The 18,054-nt window shown below is 47.0% G+C and overlaps 1 protein-coding gene and 1 pseudogene across 1 annotated transcript; both read left to right on the top strand.

The window, feature by feature from the left end:
• Window positions 1-532: 532 nt before the first annotated feature.
• On the top strand, window positions 533-6,754 carry LOC102073349 (neuropeptide Y receptor type 2). Its single transcript, XM_005483655.3, has 2 exons — window positions 533-898; window positions 5,282-6,754. Exon 2 carries the CDS (start codon window positions 5,299-5,301, stop codon window positions 6,481-6,483), a length of 1,185 nt encoding a protein of 394 aa, XP_005483712.2. The 5' UTR covers window positions 533-898; window positions 5,282-5,298; the 3' UTR covers window positions 6,484-6,754.
• A 7,799-nt stretch (window positions 6,755-14,553) lies between these two features.
• LOC102063939 (E3 ubiquitin-protein ligase makorin-2 pseudogene) lies at window positions 14,554-15,642 on the top strand (annotated as a pseudogene).
• Window positions 15,643-18,054: the final 2,412 nt, after the last annotated feature.

Genomic DNA, 18,054 nt, shown 5'->3' with positions numbered 1-18,054 from the left:
GCTGCTTTTCTGTCCCTCCCTCTTTCTTACTTCAGGTGTGTGGACAGTGCTGAGCATCCTAAAATTGAAAATCACTCATGTGGTTTCCACATCCACAATGAATCTCGCTCTGGAGCAGACCAAGCCCCTGCAAAGTGGCTAAAACTTTTTAGCATTACTTCTGTGTGTATCTCAGGAGTCCCATCCCAAAGCTGCAGATTGCTCTGAGCCCTGTGCAAACACTGGGACAGAGGAGGGTGGAGGGAGGCCTGTGAAAGCTCTGCTGAGCTGCAGGACCTGCAGAGCCCTTGCTGCAGGGGAGTTCCCCCTCTGGACATGACTGTGAGTTCAAATCTTGAGGAGATGGGGCAGCTGTGGGGTGAAGGCAGACAACACTTGCCCAGGTCCGTGGTATGGATGGGGAGCCTGCAGAGCTCCAGCTCCCAGCGCTTCTCTCTGGAGAGGAAACTGGATGTGGTGGCAAAGCTTCTCTGTGCTCGATGCAAGAAGCCCCTCAGTGGCTGAACACTGTATAAACAGCAGCAGCAGGCTCCCTCCCCCTTTCCCTTGCTGTTTGTTAAACACATGCTCTCTGCCTTTCTCTCATTCAGGAGCCAAGGCAGCATCCAGCTTCGTGAGACAGGGCTGTCAGTCACCCTGCCACAGGGGCTCAGCCTGCTCAGGGAGGGGTGCCAGAGCTTCTCCTGGCCATGAAACACTCTCCAGCAGCCCAGATCCTCACCTGACTTCCTCTCTTCTCCGAGGACACTTGCACAAAAGTGCTTTTCACTCCTTTGCCACAGGTTGACTTCCAGAGAGCGGAGAGGACCAAGCGCTCCGTCCTGGCCAGCGATGAGGCAGTGACTGCAGTGAGCAGCTCGGCTCCTGGAGGAGGAGGAGGAAGCTCTGGCCTTTGCAGGTGGGTCAAGGGGGACTCGTCTGAGCAGCAGGGCTGAGAGGGGGCCAGGTCTTGTCCATGCCAGATGGTTCAGGTAAAAAAGGTCCAAGAATCTGTGGGAAACTGGATTTGGGGACTAACAGCCCTGAGAGCTGGAATAGAGAAAGCAAAGGAAATACTGACAGGAGAGTTTTGAAAGATCCCTGAGCAGAAGCAGGGAGTGTGGGAAGCAGGATGCTGAGTGAGAGCAGTCAGGAGAGCTCCAGGATGCTGCAGAACCCGGGCACATCCAGCTCCAGAGGTGCAGGTGAGGCTGTCTGAGCAATCCTGATCTCTCCTGAGTCTGCCTCCTCGTGGCTTGGCACAAACCTGTCATCTCCTCCGTGCTGGGGCTGCACACCCTGCTGGCACTCGGCTTTCTGCCACAGATCAGGGTCCTCAGAGAGGGAGATGCAGAGGGGATATGGAGGAGGAAAAATCAGTGTTTGCTTTTTCTCAGCACCCATTGCATGTTAGTCCTGGAACAGGGAAATCCTCTTATAGTCCTGCTGCAGATGCATTCCACCTACAGAGTTTCTGGTCTGTCCCAAAGCAGGATACTGTGTTTTCTCTGTTCTGTCATTGAATTGTTATTTCCCTCTGCTCCACTGCCTCACCTATCCCAGACTCCATAATTTCAGGAGGTAACAGATTCCCCAGATTAACCAGGATCCATCCACCACGCTGCCTCTTCCTTTCTGCAGCCCCAGCAACTGGTGTGTCTCTATCTCAGTGTCACCCATTGAACCCTGTGTCCCAGCCAGCCTTGCTCTGCTCCCATGGCACATCCCGCAGGGCAGAGGGCCCTGCACTGCTCCCCCCTGCTTTCTGTAGGATAAATTCCCATGAGAAAGCATGTATGCCTGCCAAACAGATCTCACCACCTCCTTTTTCATCCTGTCCTGAGCTGGGTGATTATGGCATCCTCATTGCCCTGTCCCCTTCAGAGGCTTCCATGGCTCCAGCTAGGCTGGGACATGAAAATACTTAGTGTGAGGACCCATAAGAACTCTCTGGTGTTTTTGTGGTTCCTCATCCTTGCACTTTGTTTCCCAGTGCCAGTTGTACACTGGGGTCCCCAGGAGCAGTTCTGGGTGGGAGTGAGTGTCTGATGCCATGAGGTTTCTGCAGCAGTGGCCCTCAGTTGGACAGATAACTTACAAAGCTGCAGCAGATGGTGGGCTGCTCAGAGGGTCTTCTCTTTTGCTGGAGTATCATAGCAAGGCAATCATCCCTTCACTGGAGACAGAAGGAGCTGGGATAATTTCTGTCTGTGCTTTGGCTTCAGGAAATCAGCCAGAGCTGCTGTTTGTCCTGAAACCTGCCCATTGCACAGAGAAGATAAAATTCGTTCCCCTCCATCAGTCACATTTTGCATTTTCATGCAGTTCCTGAGATCAATGTTCAGGTTTTATGCTGAGATGCAGAGTCCTCTCTGCTGGTGAATCCAGGAGGCTGGAGTTAGAAACCTTGGGCTCTGCCCAAGCCCTCATGGATGTGCTGTGTTGTGTCTGGCAGGCTGGTTAACCTCCATATCCCCATTTATTGTGCTGTCCTCCCTTAAGGGCTATCTTGAAACAGGCAGCACTCTGTTTCTGCATCCTTTCATGACAACTCAGCACAGAGGAAGGGACCTGGATAGTGCTTCTGCCTCCTCCTGGTCTCTCCTGCTTCTGTCTTGTCCCAAAAACAGTTTGCTCTCAGCTCCAAGGATTTTTCATCTAGTCTGGCAGGCCTGTTAGGCATGGGGCCTGACAGCAGCCTACACATATGCCAGTACTCCCATTACTTGCTGGAACAGACCTCAGTCCACTCCTAGCAGCATCCCAGCGACCTCCAGGCAGCCCCTGGAGTGGGAACATTTATTATAATAATTTTGTCTCTTAATTAAAATGTCTTAATTGATTTGTAATAGTTCCCCTTTGGAGAAAAAAACAAAACAAACAAAATCAAATAGTGACTCCATTAAGGCCATTTTGTTGGGAAGTGAAAGAGCTCCAGCAGCCATGATGTTCCTGGCTCCTCTCAGATGGTGGGCAGCTGCCAGTCTCCACCAGAGGGAAATGGGCTGAGATGTGAGCACAGGAACTGGCAGCCAGTTGGTGGATGAGATAGAGAAAAGAGAAGGGAGTGTCCACTGGCCTGGTGCCAGCAGTTGGTGCTGAAGATAAATGGAACAGGCAAGCCACAGAAAAGGCAATAACAAGTGATAATGCTGGACAATCCAGAAGGTTTAAATCTCAGATAAGTGGCAAGCAGGGAAAGTGCAGTCACTGAAAGTGTCCCCAGAACTTGCTCTCCTGGCAGTGGGGTTTGCTCAGGGCATGGGTGTCAGCCAAGGGGCTGTGGCTGTGCCACCTTCCCAGGGCCCTGTTCCCCTGCTCTGCTTTCCCCTGCACCACTGTATGGCACAGCTCTGAGCTCCTCTCTCCTGTCTTAGAAACTTGAGCTTCCCTTTGGTCTTTCCAAGGCAGGGGTGTTGTGGAGGTCTGAGATCACCCTCAAACAAACCCTGACCCTAGCACATCCACCCGGTTTTTCCTCTGCTTCTTACCCTCCTAGCAGCAGCTACATGGTGTCCCCTATCTCAGAGTGTCTGAGCCCAACAACCTCATTTACAGGAAGCACTGGCACAAATCAGTCTGCAGAGTGAGATGTCAGGCAGGCACTGGGCACGGAGAGGGAAAGGGAAAGGGTCCAACAGGGGTGGTTTTAGTGCAGGCAGCTCTTCTGTGGGCCTCAGCAGGGTCCTGGCTTTGCAGCTGGCCAGGCAGATCCCTGGGAGCAGCTCCTGCAGGGAATCACAACCCTTGCTCTGAGGAGGGATGACAGGACAAGCAGATGTTTTAGCTTAGGTGGAAATGCAGTTGCAAAGCATTCTCCCTTCCCAAGGACAGGCTGGCTTGCATGGGACTTGCAGGAAGCCCACCAGCACCCAGCAGTGCTCACATCTTTTCCAAGACAAACCCAGTTCCTTCCTCAAGGATCCTGAGAAGATACCCAGCAGTCTGCCTCTATTTCTCACTTCATTTAAGCTCTTTGCCTCCCTCCCTTAGTGAAAGGGCATTTCCCTCTCTGCAGCTCAGAGAAAACACAATGTTTTGCCACACAGGCCCTTGAGCCCCACTGGCAGGAGGCTGAGGGTTGCTGGGGCTGTGGGTCTCGGCCTCTCTCTGCCTGATGCTCAGCAGCAGCTCTGTGGGAGGTTGGTCACAGCTTGAGGGGTTTATGCCCTGCACATGCATGTCCCCGTAGGAGCTCCCTCCTCTGCTAAGCCAGAGGATGCTTGGGTGTCACCAACACTGAGAGGGACAGAGAGGTTCTTTTAGGGATCCTGGGCAGAATGGAGATGGCTCTAAATCATGATGACAGTTAAAGCTTTGTTTTTTATCAGGGTATTATGATTAGCATACAACTGAATTTATGATTGAAACAGCACAAGATTTCTACAAGGAGAATCAACCTAGTATAATCTACAAATAGTAAAATGCAGAATTTATAAATAATTTATGATTTATAATCACCTAAGTAATACAGAATTTATAATTCAACTCATAATTTATAATCACCTGGACCCTCTTCAGATTGGGCCAAATCCTAAATACATGGTTTGTTGTGTCATTATAACAATCATAATCTAGACTCAAAAATCCTATAAAGGAATATGAGCCACTCACTGAATCCTTGGAGAAAGCAAAGGATGGTGGATGTGTCTCCTTGCCATAAGGTTCATGGGTGTCTATCCGGCAGCTCCTTCCTTAGGACTTGTAACTGTGCTCTGAGTGCTGTCACACTTCCCTCTCCTGTGATGGGGACACACCTGCCTGGCTGGGTGCCTGTGCCCTTCAAAGCCAGCAAGGCAGACAGGATTGCCTGATGCCTGGGAACCCTGAGACTGGCAGGAGAAGGAAGAAGAAAACTCGTTTGTCAAGTTGTTCCACAGGGCCTTGAGAGCCTGATAATGAGGGCCAGGGAATGGCTGTGAGACACATTTGATCACAGAGAGAGGCTCATGAGATGGCATTAGCTGTGCTACCCATTACTGGGAGGGAGAGCAGACAGTACTGAGTGGATTGGGTGGTACCATCACTAGCAGGAGCAGTGGCAGAGACTTATGCAGAGGCAAGGGAGACAGATATTTTCACCTGGAGAGGTGAGAAATAAGAAACAGAAAAAAAACCTAGTGTGTAATCTGGAAATCAATAAATTGTCACAGGGAGGTGGAGGAGAACACCTTGACTTTGAGAGTGCTGTGTTTCTTTCCTTTACTCGTTCTTAAGGTGTTAGGGAATTTTTGTAGGTGAGTAAATCTCATCCAAGATGAGTGCAACTTGTGCTCTCACTTCTGCTATGTCTGTGTTCCAGACCCCCTTCTCCTCCTTATGGAAAGTCTCAGGCCAGGCATGGGCCCATTGGAGGAAGCCAACAGCTCATTCACCATGGAGAAGACAGCATTAGATGAGAAGCTGTCACGGGGCTGGCCTGCCAAGGACTTTGTCACTCCCACCCAGGCTCTCTCTGGGTCCCGCAGTGTCATGATGGACAGCACCAAGATCCTGGGGGTCCAGGTCATCCTGATTGCTGCCTACTCCCTCATCATTCTGCTGGGCTTCATAGGCAACTCCCTGGTCATCTACATCATAGTGAAGTACAAGACCATGAGGACTGTCACCAACTTCTTCATAGCTAATCTGGCCCTGGCAGACCTGATGGTGGACACACTCTGTTTGCCCTTCACCCTGGTGTACACCCTGCTGGACGAGTGGAAGTTTGGAGCTGTCCTTTGTCACCTGGTTCCTTATGCTCAAGCTCTGAGTGTCCACGTGTCCACTCTCACCCTGACTGTCATTGCCCTGGACAGGTACCGCTGCATTGTTTTCCACCTGGACAGCAGGATTTCCAAGAGGCTCAGCTTCACCATCATAGCTGTCATGTGGCTGGCAGCAGCTGTCCTAGCAGGGCCCTTGGCCATCTTCAGGGAGTACCGGTACGAGGAAATCCCGTCCATTAACCTCAAAATGGCTGTGTGCTCGGAAAAATGGCCCTCTGCTAACAACAGAGATGCCACCATCTACAGTCTGTCCATGCTCCTCCTGCAGTATGTTCTTCCTCTTGCCATTATTTGTTATGCCTACACCAGGATCTGGTTCAAGCTGAAAAACCATGTCAGTCCCACTTCTAGGAATGAAAACCAGTGCCGGAGGAGGAAGACGACCAAAATGCTCGTGATGGTGGTTGTGGTGTTTGCAGTCTGCTGGCTTCCCTTCCACATATTTCAGCTTGCCATTGATCTTGATCTGGTTCTTATCTTCCACGAGTACAAACTCCTGTACACTGTCTTCCACGTTGGGGCCATGTGCTCTACATTTGTCAACCCCCTGCTCTATGGATGGATGAACAAGAACTACAGGAATGGGTTCCTTATGTTCTTCCGTTGCCAGAACAAGCCCGAGAGCATCCACACTGAAGGCTCAGTTAGGGGGAGGTCTTACATCTTCAGGGCCAACACCCTAAATGGGAGCATCAAACAGACTGCTGGCAATGGAGCACTGCCCACAGAGGTTTAGGGATGGGACATCACCTCCAGGATTGAGGCTGGCTGGGCCCAGAGACATTCTTGGGTGAAAGCCTTTTTTTTGACAGAACATTGTGCTGCCAATTATAGCCACAGCAGCCATGTAGAAATACGAAATACCCCCTGTATCTCTCAAAACAATAAATCTGGTGTATTTTTGTCTGAGCAAATAAATTAATTTTTCCTTTCGCCGCGTTCAAGTTATGCATGGAGACACAAGAAAAAATAACACACAGAGAAGGCTTTTATTTAGCCAGAAAAATACACCCTTCTTGCTATTTCCATTTGCCAAAGTGGGTTGCTCAACCTTTTACCCCCTGACACATTACACATTACAAATGTGGAGCTGATATTGTGTGTGATTGTTCATCTGTACGTCTCCTACCCAAAAGCCTTAATGATCCATCTTAGCTAATGCCTCCAAGGGGAGGGAGACCTGCACTCTGTTCTGCAAGCACCTGCTTGTTAGTGCCATCACTCCTCTGACCTGGGGAGAGAGAGGCACAGATTGAAGCTGGGCAATCCATGTTCTCTTGCCCAACATTTGCGTAAATCTGCATTTGCAACCCACGGGACGTGCTCAAGTGCTCCCAAAGCCCAGGAGGTGGCAGTGGCACTACTTACCACAGTCTCCTCTCCAAGTGCAGGAGCAGGGCTTTGGGAATGCCTCATTAGCCAGGGCCTGTGTGCCAGCACGCTGGGATTAGCAGGGAGGAGAGCAGGAGGGGAAGCAGGTTCAGTTTCAGTCCTGTCCATCAGCTGTCCCAGATCTTCCCTTTCCTAAGGGATTGTCAAGGGCAAGCAGCTAAAGATGTGGCCCCTGCCATGCAATAACTTGACAACATAACCAGAGAGACAAAAAACTGCCAATGAAACCATTCTCCAATGCACTCAGAGGGTTTAAAGCTTTCCCCTTGCTGAGGCTGAAGGTAGTGTAGGTCTGTATATGGGTGCTTCCTTTCAGATGTAACCTGCTTGCATGGTTTTCACAGATTTGGTGTCCTCTGGCAGAAGACATGGAGACTAAGGAAGATGTGCTCTTTCAAACCAAACTCTATGTTCTCCTCCTGAAGGCTTCTGTCAGCTGGGGAGTGTATTTTTAGCTCTGCCATCAAAGGAGTCTTGATTGCTACTGTGATCTTGGTGTCATCTCTAAAAGTCAGTGCTCATCAGATTGGAAAGCAACTCCTAGATGCAGGAAAGAGACTCAACAGATCTCCTCATGAAAAATAAAATTAAAAGCAAAATTTTGATTTGTAGGTCTTCACTGAAGCAAGGGCAAGAGGTAAGAGGACCTGCAATACTGAGTACACCAGGCTGGATCAGGCTGCTGGGCTGTTACATCTGGGTCCTCAAGAGATCAATTGCCAAAGGGATTATTTGAAATTCTGCCTTCTCTCTAGCTTGACCTGCCTCTGGCCTTTGTTCTCCAGCTCAGCTTCTAACTGCCACAGTAGGTTTTAAGCTCTTTGTTTATTTCTGCTCTCTGCTCCATTTTCCTAAATAGGTATAAGAAAGTTGTTTCTGGTTCCTTCCCAAGAGACCTCAGTGCCAGGGAGGGGCTGCAGACCACACTTGACACTTGGAAGCATCACACTTGAAAGCTTGGGCATGTTGGTGCCTAATAACCTCTCAGCACCTGGCCCTGCAGGTCACAGCCTGGCCTTCTGCCCAGGGAGATTCAGGATCTACAAGGATCCTGTCAGGAACTCACTGGTGTTCCAGTTAACAGCTCATCTGCTTCCTGACAGGCCAAGACATGATGGGAGAACCAAGACACAAGTTAGCCTTCCTCATGTGAGTGCTGTGGAGTGGCAGTGGGAGTTTCCTGTTCCATCCTGATGGAAAGGGGAGGATATTTTCCTCCACAGCACTGGTAAATTCTGTCCCTACTTAATGAGCTGGTAATTTCTACTGCCCATCCTCCTGAGGAACTCTCCCCACCTTTCCATCAAGCTCCAAGATGCAAGGAAATGTTTATGTTTTAAATGTAGTTCAAATGGGTGGAAAGAATTCAACTATTACCAATAAACACTTCAGAAAGTGATTTAACACTCAATAATATAAGTCAGAGTAAAATAACAAATTTAGCAGTGCAAGCTTGGAAGCCAATCATGCTGCCAGGCAAGATGGATGAGGAGCTAAATTGCTCTTCTAGAGGCCTTGCCAAAGGTTTTGTCCTATGACACCACACACAGTATCTAACTGCAGAGCAAGGCAGATAATGACATTATGAATGACTGTTTAATTTTGAGCCCAGACTTTTAAACTAAATATGGATAAATAAATAAATAGATCCAAATTCTTAAAGAAGAAATACTGGCGGTGGCATGGACAGGACAGAGGCATTTTTATGCTGGAGCAAACTGAGAAGGAGAAACTATTTACTTGAAAGGTAACAGCAAAGCTCTTAAACAGAAAGCTCTGCTTAATACACTTGTGCAGCTTCACTGATAGATTTGTGCCAGTGAGCTTGCTGTTTTTTCCTTGCCATTGGAAAAAGTTACAACCTTGCACACCCACTGCTGGCAAGGAAACCAGCTCTTAGTGGTGCATACTATGTGTATTCCTGTGGAAAACTGTGATGCCTCTATTGAGGGAAAGGATCCTTAGTGTCCAGTACCAAACTGAAAAAGAGAAGGCGCGAGCAAGGAAGCAAAGCTGCTTAACAAAGGGTGTCAGAGTAGATAAAGAGTACGTTTTGAATATTGTGACTGCATAGAAGACAAGAATTAGTTTGTTTCCATGAAACAGAAATCTCTTGGAGATGAAGGTTCCCCAAATATTAATACCCTGCTAAAGATGGCCTTACTGCCATGATCAGCTTAGTGAAACCAAAGACTGGCAGCTCTTTCAGCTTTTGAACTATTTAGGGCTCAGAGCAGGGCATGACCCTACTCTGGGGTGTCAAGGGCACGTCCTTTAGTACTTACAGATAATCTTGGAGTCATCTTGCCACTGCCTGTTCCTTGCCAAAGGCGCATCCGTGACTGCCTGGCCAGGGACTCTCCTGTCTGCAGAGCTGGCCCTGGTGTCACTGACGTGGGACAGAACGAGTCCTGTCACTGGCACAACAGCTGCCAGGGATGAGGCATTTCATTACAGAGTGGAAACACCGTGACAGAAATGAAATGAACAAGTGTTTCATCAAAGCTTATCTAGGAGACAGTGTTGTACCTGGTGGCCAAACGAATTTCCCCTAGGGCTCTTCCTGATTCTTGCTGACATCCTTCTCAATATGCTGCTTCTCTGAACTGACCTGAGAATATTTCACAGCTTTTAGGAGTGAGATTCTGAATTCCTTTAGAAGCATCCTATTTCTTATGCTAGGATGCTCCTTCTGGTCACATCATACAAATCTTGTATTATAAAATGCACCACTGCACAGTTCTTAATTGCCTAGAAAATTATTAACTTTGAGTAGACACAACAGGCGGCAATGCCTCTAGCTATTCCATGCCACCATTCCTCACATGCCAGTCAAATCCAAGAACAGCTGAGATGTGACAACTTCTTAGTTTAAAACCAGCAGCATCAATAGCTGTTGTTCCTTAGAACAGGATGCCCTAAGAGCTCTTGAGAACCAGAGTCTCTTATCAAACTTCCAGTCTTGACAAAGCACATTGAAATTTGCAGAGCACAGGCTGTCCTTTGGACACAGGAGCCTTTCTAAGCACTAGAAATTTTGCCTCTAAAACACTTGGCTTATTCCGAAAATCCCTTCCCATTTAATTTCCAAAGCATACACGTCTGTAATGAGGCAATGCACGTACAGAGAGCAAAGGTTTGTATTGTTGGCTTTTCACTTTTTACTTTTCCTTGTGTTAAGGTAACATATTCGGCTGGCACTTCAATCAATGCAGGGTCAGCTGTGTCCTTTGGTCAGGGCTCTCTCAGAATCAAAAACATGACATGCTCCTGCACTTGCCTGGGCTTCATCCTGCTCCTGGAAAGGCCAGATTCAGCCTCTCATGGCTCTCTGCCTTACAGTAACAGGTGCCCTCTCCCATTCTCCATGGAAGCCCAAGCAAACAATGTCAAATGGCACATGTTTTATTCAACACACCCACAACTGTATCAGCAGAAACACTGCTCTGAGCTTTGCACAAAGGCTCTATAGGGAAATACACACTAGTCCAGGAAAGAGGCCATTCCTCTAACATATGCTAATGTACCAGAGGAGCTGGAGTGAGTTCTGTGCTGCTGAAGGAGGTCTCAGACAGTTCATCCTTTCCCTTGATATCAGGTGTTAATCTTATCATTGTTACAGCTAACACAGTCCAAAACCAAATTAGCCTTTGGGCAGGAGCTGGGAGTTGGCACTGCCTTCTCATGCCTTTGTCTTTCAGATGTGTTATTGTGTGATTCCACCAGGGTCTCTGAATATGCTGGGTTTTAAATAAGGCCCCATAATCAGCTACTCTGGTGAAAATCAGGAATTACTGCAATAATCTGGAAAGAAAAATAAAGGATTCTGGGTTCATGTGGGCAAGCTGAATTTGGTCGCTTGCATTTGAAAAAAACAGAGCTTTGTTTTCCTTTCAGTTTTCCCTTATCTAGCTTGGGATTCTTCAAATGCCAAAAATAATATTGCATATTACTGCCAGAACATTTATCTTCATTTTGAGCTCATTTCAGAGACAGGACTTGTTCAGGAGAGCCTGGGAGGGGACAAAGGCTAGGGTTTTAAAGCTCATCCTTATCTCTAGTCTCAGTGTTTTTTAAGTTAAAAGACAAATCAGAAAAAGACAAAGTCACTCACGTCAAGGGAGGTACCAATTTATCTTCAGACAACACAACCTCTATTTAATTTTCCATCCAGACACCCCATCACCCTTTGCCATAGTGTTGTACATACACAGGGCTGGATGAGGTTGGGGGAGGAAAGCATTTTTCTCCTGCTAATAGCAATACTTTAGTGTCACTCATGATTTATAGCCAGCAAAAAAAAAAAAAGCTTTTTCTGCTGTATGTTCTGTTTGCTGTAATGAGTTCAGAAGGAATAGTGCACATGCCTCATGGAGCTCACAGGAGGAAATCTTCATTAGTCCAGTCCTCTCCAGTGTGGTAGCAAGGACTGGGAACATTAGAGGAGAAACCCTCTTGTTTATAACTAGCTTATTGACGTGCACAGACATGGAGTTGTCACCGTGTCGCTCTGCTAATGTGTCACAAACTTTCAGACACTGCTCATCTTCAAGATTCACAGGCAGCTCAGCCACATGGTGCTTCTTGCTGGTGTGTGGAAAGAAGAAGAAAATTAGATTTCAAGATATTCAGGAGAAGATGAACCCTTGGATGAAATCTGGAGGTTGAAAGGTTCCTTATGTAAGCTGGAGTAGATTGTTGGCTTTATTGGGAGCAGGATCAAAGGGGAATGAACTCTGCCATGGTGCAGGAAGAACAGAGCCTCTATCAAATTAGAGACAAGTAAGAAATAACAGCAAACCTGGATCCATCATGTCCAGTACTCTGTTGCAGATTGAGGCAATAAAAGATGCTATTTAGGGAAAGCACACATGCTTGGCCACTTTAGTGGTCCATTCCCCTCATTCCTCTAACAACAGCCACAATTGTTGTATCAGCTATGTTAAAGTGGGCATCCCTGCCTAGGGCATTTAGTGACCATGTCTAGGCTTTTTGCTTGTGATTTTGTCTAATTGCTGCCTGACTCTGACAATTCTGTCTGCTTCCCAGGGCAGCCAGTTCCAGAAGCTCACTTGCACAATGTGAAAAAGCACTTCTTTTTATCTGTTAAAACCAAGCCCCTATTAGATTCAGCAAATGCCTGCTGGTTCCAGGGCTTCCTGAACAGCAGCTGATCCAGAGCTTCATCTCCAAAACCAGCCGAACCTAGGGCCTTCTTCCTTTTACAAATCTTGCTGCTGTCCTCATTTTTCAGCATTCTTCTCTCCTGGTTCAATTCACATCTCCTAAGCCAGTTTCTTCATCTCTCATCATCTTGTTTGTCCTTCTGCGGATCTCCTTTAGTTCCACAAATACTACAATGAGCTGAATTTTGCTTCCAGTTCCTGTGAAGGAATGGGATTCATCAGTTTTGTTCTGACCTTGCTTGGGATTGATCATATGAGTGCTTTTCAGTAGGTGAGGAGGAAGGACATCTCTTAAAAAATATGTTAGGCTGCCTCTCCCTAGCTGCAGTGTTGCTGTATTCTTAATTCTTAATGAAATCTCATTACACTGGTCACTGAGTCGGTTCAGTGAATCGTGAAATGCATCCTCAGTTTTGTTTTTGAAGATGAGAGACAAAAGGGCAGTCAGATCCCTTCCTCACCCTGAACTATCTATCCAAAAGATCTATCCAGGGGCAAGATTGGAGTCTAAATGATCCTGATAGCGAACAAGTGTCATTGATCACAGCTTCATCTGTCCATTCCATGAAACCGAGAAATGAGGAATTATGCATTTCGGGAAAAGAATGATGAGGTCTTGTTACTTGGCAACTGTAGCTCCCACATATTTTGGAAAAAATTGAGAACATCCTGTACCTCAGAGAAATCAACCAGCTTAGGTGAGGAGGAAGGGAGCTGGCAGCAGATCTCCAAAACTTTGAGCTGGAAAGATCTCGTGGGGCTTCTGGAAGCAAAAATTGCTTTATGTCTTCATGCTCCTCAGCTTGTCTCCTCCACGTGACTGTCTGCATCAGTTTCTGGGCTCTTCATGGTGAAATAATCCATTGTTCTGCCATTTCTGTCTCGCAGAGGCATTTCACAGCCATCTGAATGGGCTCTAATCCACCTGCCAGCTGCAATCAGCACACACCATGGCTGCACTCCTGTCAGCCAAGACTGGAGCGCCAGAAACAAAATCCTTCAAAAGAGGAATCAGCAAGAGATCTGGATGTGAAAACTGGGGAGGGGGCAACCAAACCTGAGGGCTGGTGAGTGCACACACAGGGATAGCAAAGCCAGGCAACAAGGCCAGGGTAAAGTTGGACTTGCCTTCTGTAGTGGCAGTTGACTTCAGACAAGAGTTCAGACATGATTATTAAAATAATAATTTAGGGCTTCAGTTGCTGGGAGCCAATCTCCAAGGTTGAGCTCAGCAGACTGCTGTGTTGCTGGACACCAGATAATGCATTTATGCAATGGTTCAGCATTTTTGGTCCAGCTTTGTTACTGACAACTTTGCTGTGTGAAATCCTATTTCTCTTGCTAGGTTGCATATAAGAATCCAGTGGTTTCAAAGAGCAGATCTTAAGTCTCCAAGACAACCCTGCAGTAACCAATTAAGTAAAAGTCAGATAACAAAGCTACCATGGCAAGAACTGATTGAAATGGTCTGTTGCTTCAAGGAAAGAGATTGCTACAGGGGCAAAGATGTCTTATTGCAGTCCTTGTAAGGTCTGCCTGGCACTGCAGTCTGTCCTGTGAAATTCCAGTTGGCTTCATGTAAAATCAATGACAGTTGGGTTGTTAATACTCAGTAGTTCATTTGGAATCCTGGTTTATTCTAATTACGTCATTAAAAGGACAGGAGCTGATCTCAGTGCAGCCCAAGCAGCTGGAACAGCCTGGCAAGAGCCTCTCTCTGAGGCACAGATATTAAAGCACTGCTCAGGTCTCCCAGAGAGTGGGGAGAGGTTCTGGGGCATTTTCATCATGTGCATAGTATAACAAAAGATCATAGGAAATAAATGTGAAGGAGATGGAACTTCTTTGGCTAAACCATTTCTGGTCACAGGGTGTCTCACCTCTTCCAAGGCTCCTGTGATGGTGTTTCACCTGCTCCCCACACAGACTAATGTGAGCCCTTCCTAACTGTAACCAATAAATCTCCCTTTCTGCAACCTATCATTTCTTGTCCCCTGGCAGACACAGATGATAGTTTATTACCTTCTATACAGCACTTTCACCTGTTTGAAGGGTATCATCTTGCATCTCTTCCACTTCCTCCAGACTAAATCAAGTAATTTTTTTTTCTGTACCTCCTTGCAGGGCTCATTTGCTGTACCTCTGGTTGTTCTTGCCATTGTCCTCTGGACTCTCTGTGCTCAACAGCCACAAGTCAGGGGGCAGGGGCCAGGCAGTGTGCTGCCACAATGAGCACAGAGCAGGTGATGCGCAGGTACCATGTGCAGAGAGTGTGTTGGGAGGTGAACAAGTGTGTGTTCTCACATGATTTGCCTACAAGTAAATCCTCCACCATCTTCAGTACTACCAGAAGGGACAGTGTGCCTACAGTGCTTGGTACAGGTGTGATCAGATGAGGCTCACAGTTCCCCACTGCCCCCCAGTGTGGTCCCACCACCACAGGGAGCACAGAGCAAGAGGAGGCTCAGGGACAGAAATCTGTGTGGCTGGAGTGAAGAGCAGCAGAAGCCCAGTGCCCTCAGAGCGGTGCTGTGCTGCAGTGACCAAAATAACATCTGGAAGTGAAGCCCCATCACCACTTGGAAGCAATTTGCAGTGGACTGGGAGCTCCTGTGGTGACAGGGAGCAGCTGTGTCCATACATGGTGGGGGGAATGTGGCACTTGGGAGAGTGCTGCCTGTCGTGGGTGAGATATGTGGGCAGCAAATGCTTCACCCTTTCAACCAAGAACAGAGGAAAGATCACAAGGTTATGTGCATGGCAACATTTGGGCTTGATATGGAGAAGGCCTTTGCTTTCCAAGCCTCTCAGGTCAAGGTGTGCAGCATCTGTGTGGAAGTGCTGTGTGAGAAACCACCAGCCTCTGAGAGGAGGTTTGGGATCCCTTCCAACTGCAACCACTCACACTTCTTGTCCTGCATTTGGCATGGGGATGTGCCAAGTAGTTCAAGAAATCCATCATCAAGTCCTGTCCAGAGTGCAAAGTAATATTCAAGTTTGTCGTTCCCAGTGTGTACTGGATAGAAAAGCAGAAGAAAAATGAGCTGATAAGGAGTTTGAGCTGAGTGGGGAAAAAGCCCTGCAAGCACTTTGAAAAAGGGAAAGGAAGGTGCCAGTTTGGGTTAAAGTGTCTCTGGAAGGAAGTTTTGCAGAGAACAAAAGGGCTGAAGGAGGTAACAAGGTCCTGCAGAAATGTTGGGTTCTCTGAGCAATTGTTCTGTATGCTGGAATGCACAATTGGGAACTACTCCTCTCCAAACAGTGACTGCCTCTACGCCATGGCAGGAGCCCAGGCCCTTTGTTTCCCTGTCAGCTGAGCTATTTCCATGTTCTGACTCATCCACGGCTGTTTCTACACCAGTAAAAGCAGCAGCATTTGCTGCATTGTTCAAGCCCTCACAGGTGAAAACAATTATAAGGCAAAAGTTTCCCCACAAGTTGCACCAGTCATGCTGAGTTTTTCACTTTTCCCTTTGTGGGTGTTGCCTCATGTGTGTGGCATAACCATGGTTCTCTAGGACAGAGGGACACAAGTGACAGGAGGCCACAGTGATCATGTCCAAACGTGTTTTTCCTCAGGAAAATCACAAATTGTCTCTGAGTCAACCTCAGGACTATTTCTTGTGCTGCCTTCACCTTTCTGCACTCCTCATGCCTGTTGTGAGTGCAGCAGTCACTTCTCACTGTCCTGTGTAGCTCCTTTAATTAATTAAGTTCAGGCAATCTTTGATTGCTACTTCTTCCACCTTCCCTTGAAGAACAGGACTTACATTATATTTCCTTCTGGATAGAAAGTATAATTTTTTCAGCTAGTTCTCTCTTCCAGTTTTGTTAAATCCCTGATGAATTGATCTTAAACTGCTGAGCTTTGCTTTCCTCTTCTATGAGGCAGGACAAGTGCAGCACCCAGAGGCTTGTAAATCCTGTCATCTGTGCTGCTGCAGCAAAAGGCATTGACATTGAACACATCTTACAACGATTGTGTTGCCATCAGCTGGGAATCTAGGAGGCAGATCTTATTGGAAAGTGCTGCTAAATACTCAGAGAAAAGCAAATTTTCAATTCTCAGGGGTAAATATTTATTCCAGACACTCAAAAAAGTAGTGATTTGTGAATCAAGGTGTGGGAGGGTTTTTAGTGGTGACAGTGCCTGGAATTTTTCAGTAGCTTTTTTTTTCTCTTGTTGAGACTTCTCATTACCAATCACTAATGGTCATGGCAGCAGCTCCAGGGGTGTCCTGACAAATGGAAGAGCTGGGACACAAACTCTTTGTGTCCTCCAGCGCACTCATTACTGTTTTGTCTCTTCAAGTTCTGTTTCAAGTTATGGATTCCCCTTGGATCCTTATGGGGCCATTCCAAAGATGATGAGCAGCTGCTTTCTGAATCTCAGCACATATTTCTCCTTTGTTACAATGCTCTCATCAGGTCTGGTCACACTTCCATGTATTCTGATATTTCTGGTACCCTGCACCATCTTAGGAGAAATAAATTAATAAACTCCCTTGCATGCACACCTTTCCCTGAGTCCACTTAAAAAACCACTCCTGTGGCAAAAATTCTTCAGTTCTGCATTCAGATAACTGATGATCTATGAAAGCAAGTCACAAATGAAGTTCTTAAACAGAATTTAATATAACATTGTTGTTGCAGTGACTGTAATGCAGTGCAGATTTGATGTTTTCAATCCAGAGTTACAAGGGCATGCACTCTTATCAGTCTATTTGATTATAAAATCCCTATCTCTGTTGTACTGTAGGCATTGGGGTAGCTCAATTTGCTGGTTAATAAACTCTCTTGGATGTCTATAGCCCTTTTATAACATCTAGGATTTCTTGAGTTTCATGGTTACTACAATGCTATATAGAGCTCATTCCTTCTATTCTCAGGTCATTGTGCCAATAAATATGAGATAGATGCCTTTGGGCATTAATAAACGGGTGCAGCCCCACAGTGTGACAAGGAAATTATTTTGCTGGGACTTTCCTGCAGTATATTATCAGAGTCAGTGCTTGTTGGAAGGAAGCATGGAGTATGGGACTTCATTCCTGGCTATCATCCTACCTCATAGTCCACAAAACCTCTCTGAGACAGTGGATCTCTGAAGGCTGGAGGCAGCTTGCCTGTGTCTCTCTGTGCAAACTGATCTACTGAATGTCTTTTCAGGGACCCTCCAGGGTGATGAATATGCCAAGTCACCCCAAGGCATTACATGAAAAGAGACCCTGGCATCAAGTTCTGCTTGCCAGAGACTTGCAGACATTTAGAAATGCTGTCATGCAAGCCAAGATGCAGCTCCAAGTTCTTTTAATTCCTGCACTGATCAGACAACTGCTGGATGCGATAAGGCAAGGATTTCAGCTAAAATGGACTAGGGAACAGGAGGGGAGAGGAGAGAGACAGGAGACAGATACCAGGCAGGAGGTGCAGATGTTAAAGCTTTGATGTTCTCTCCTTCATTGGAAAGAGTGGAGCCAAGATTACAGCATTGTGCTGAGTAATGGCATTACCCTGCTCAAAACACCAGGAGATGCAATTGTTGTGAATGTCACTGTGTGAGTACTTGATTGTCCACTCAGTTTGCTCTGTTTGAAACCAGATGAATATCTGAGGCCAGGATTGCACCTTTTATACTTGACAGCTGGAGCTGGTTATTGTTTTCAAGCAAAATGCCTCCTTGCTGGAGTGGCACTGGAGTGGTACCTGTCCCAGGGCAGGAGTGTGGTGTC

The sequence above is a fragment of the Zonotrichia albicollis genome, chromosome 15 (genome assembly GCF_047830755.1).
Source record: "Zonotrichia albicollis isolate bZonAlb1 chromosome 15, bZonAlb1.hap1, whole genome shotgun sequence".
NCBI lineage: Eukaryota > Metazoa > Chordata > Aves > Passeriformes > Passerellidae > Zonotrichia > Zonotrichia albicollis.
This window is presented reverse-complemented; position numbering and strand designations above follow the sequence as displayed.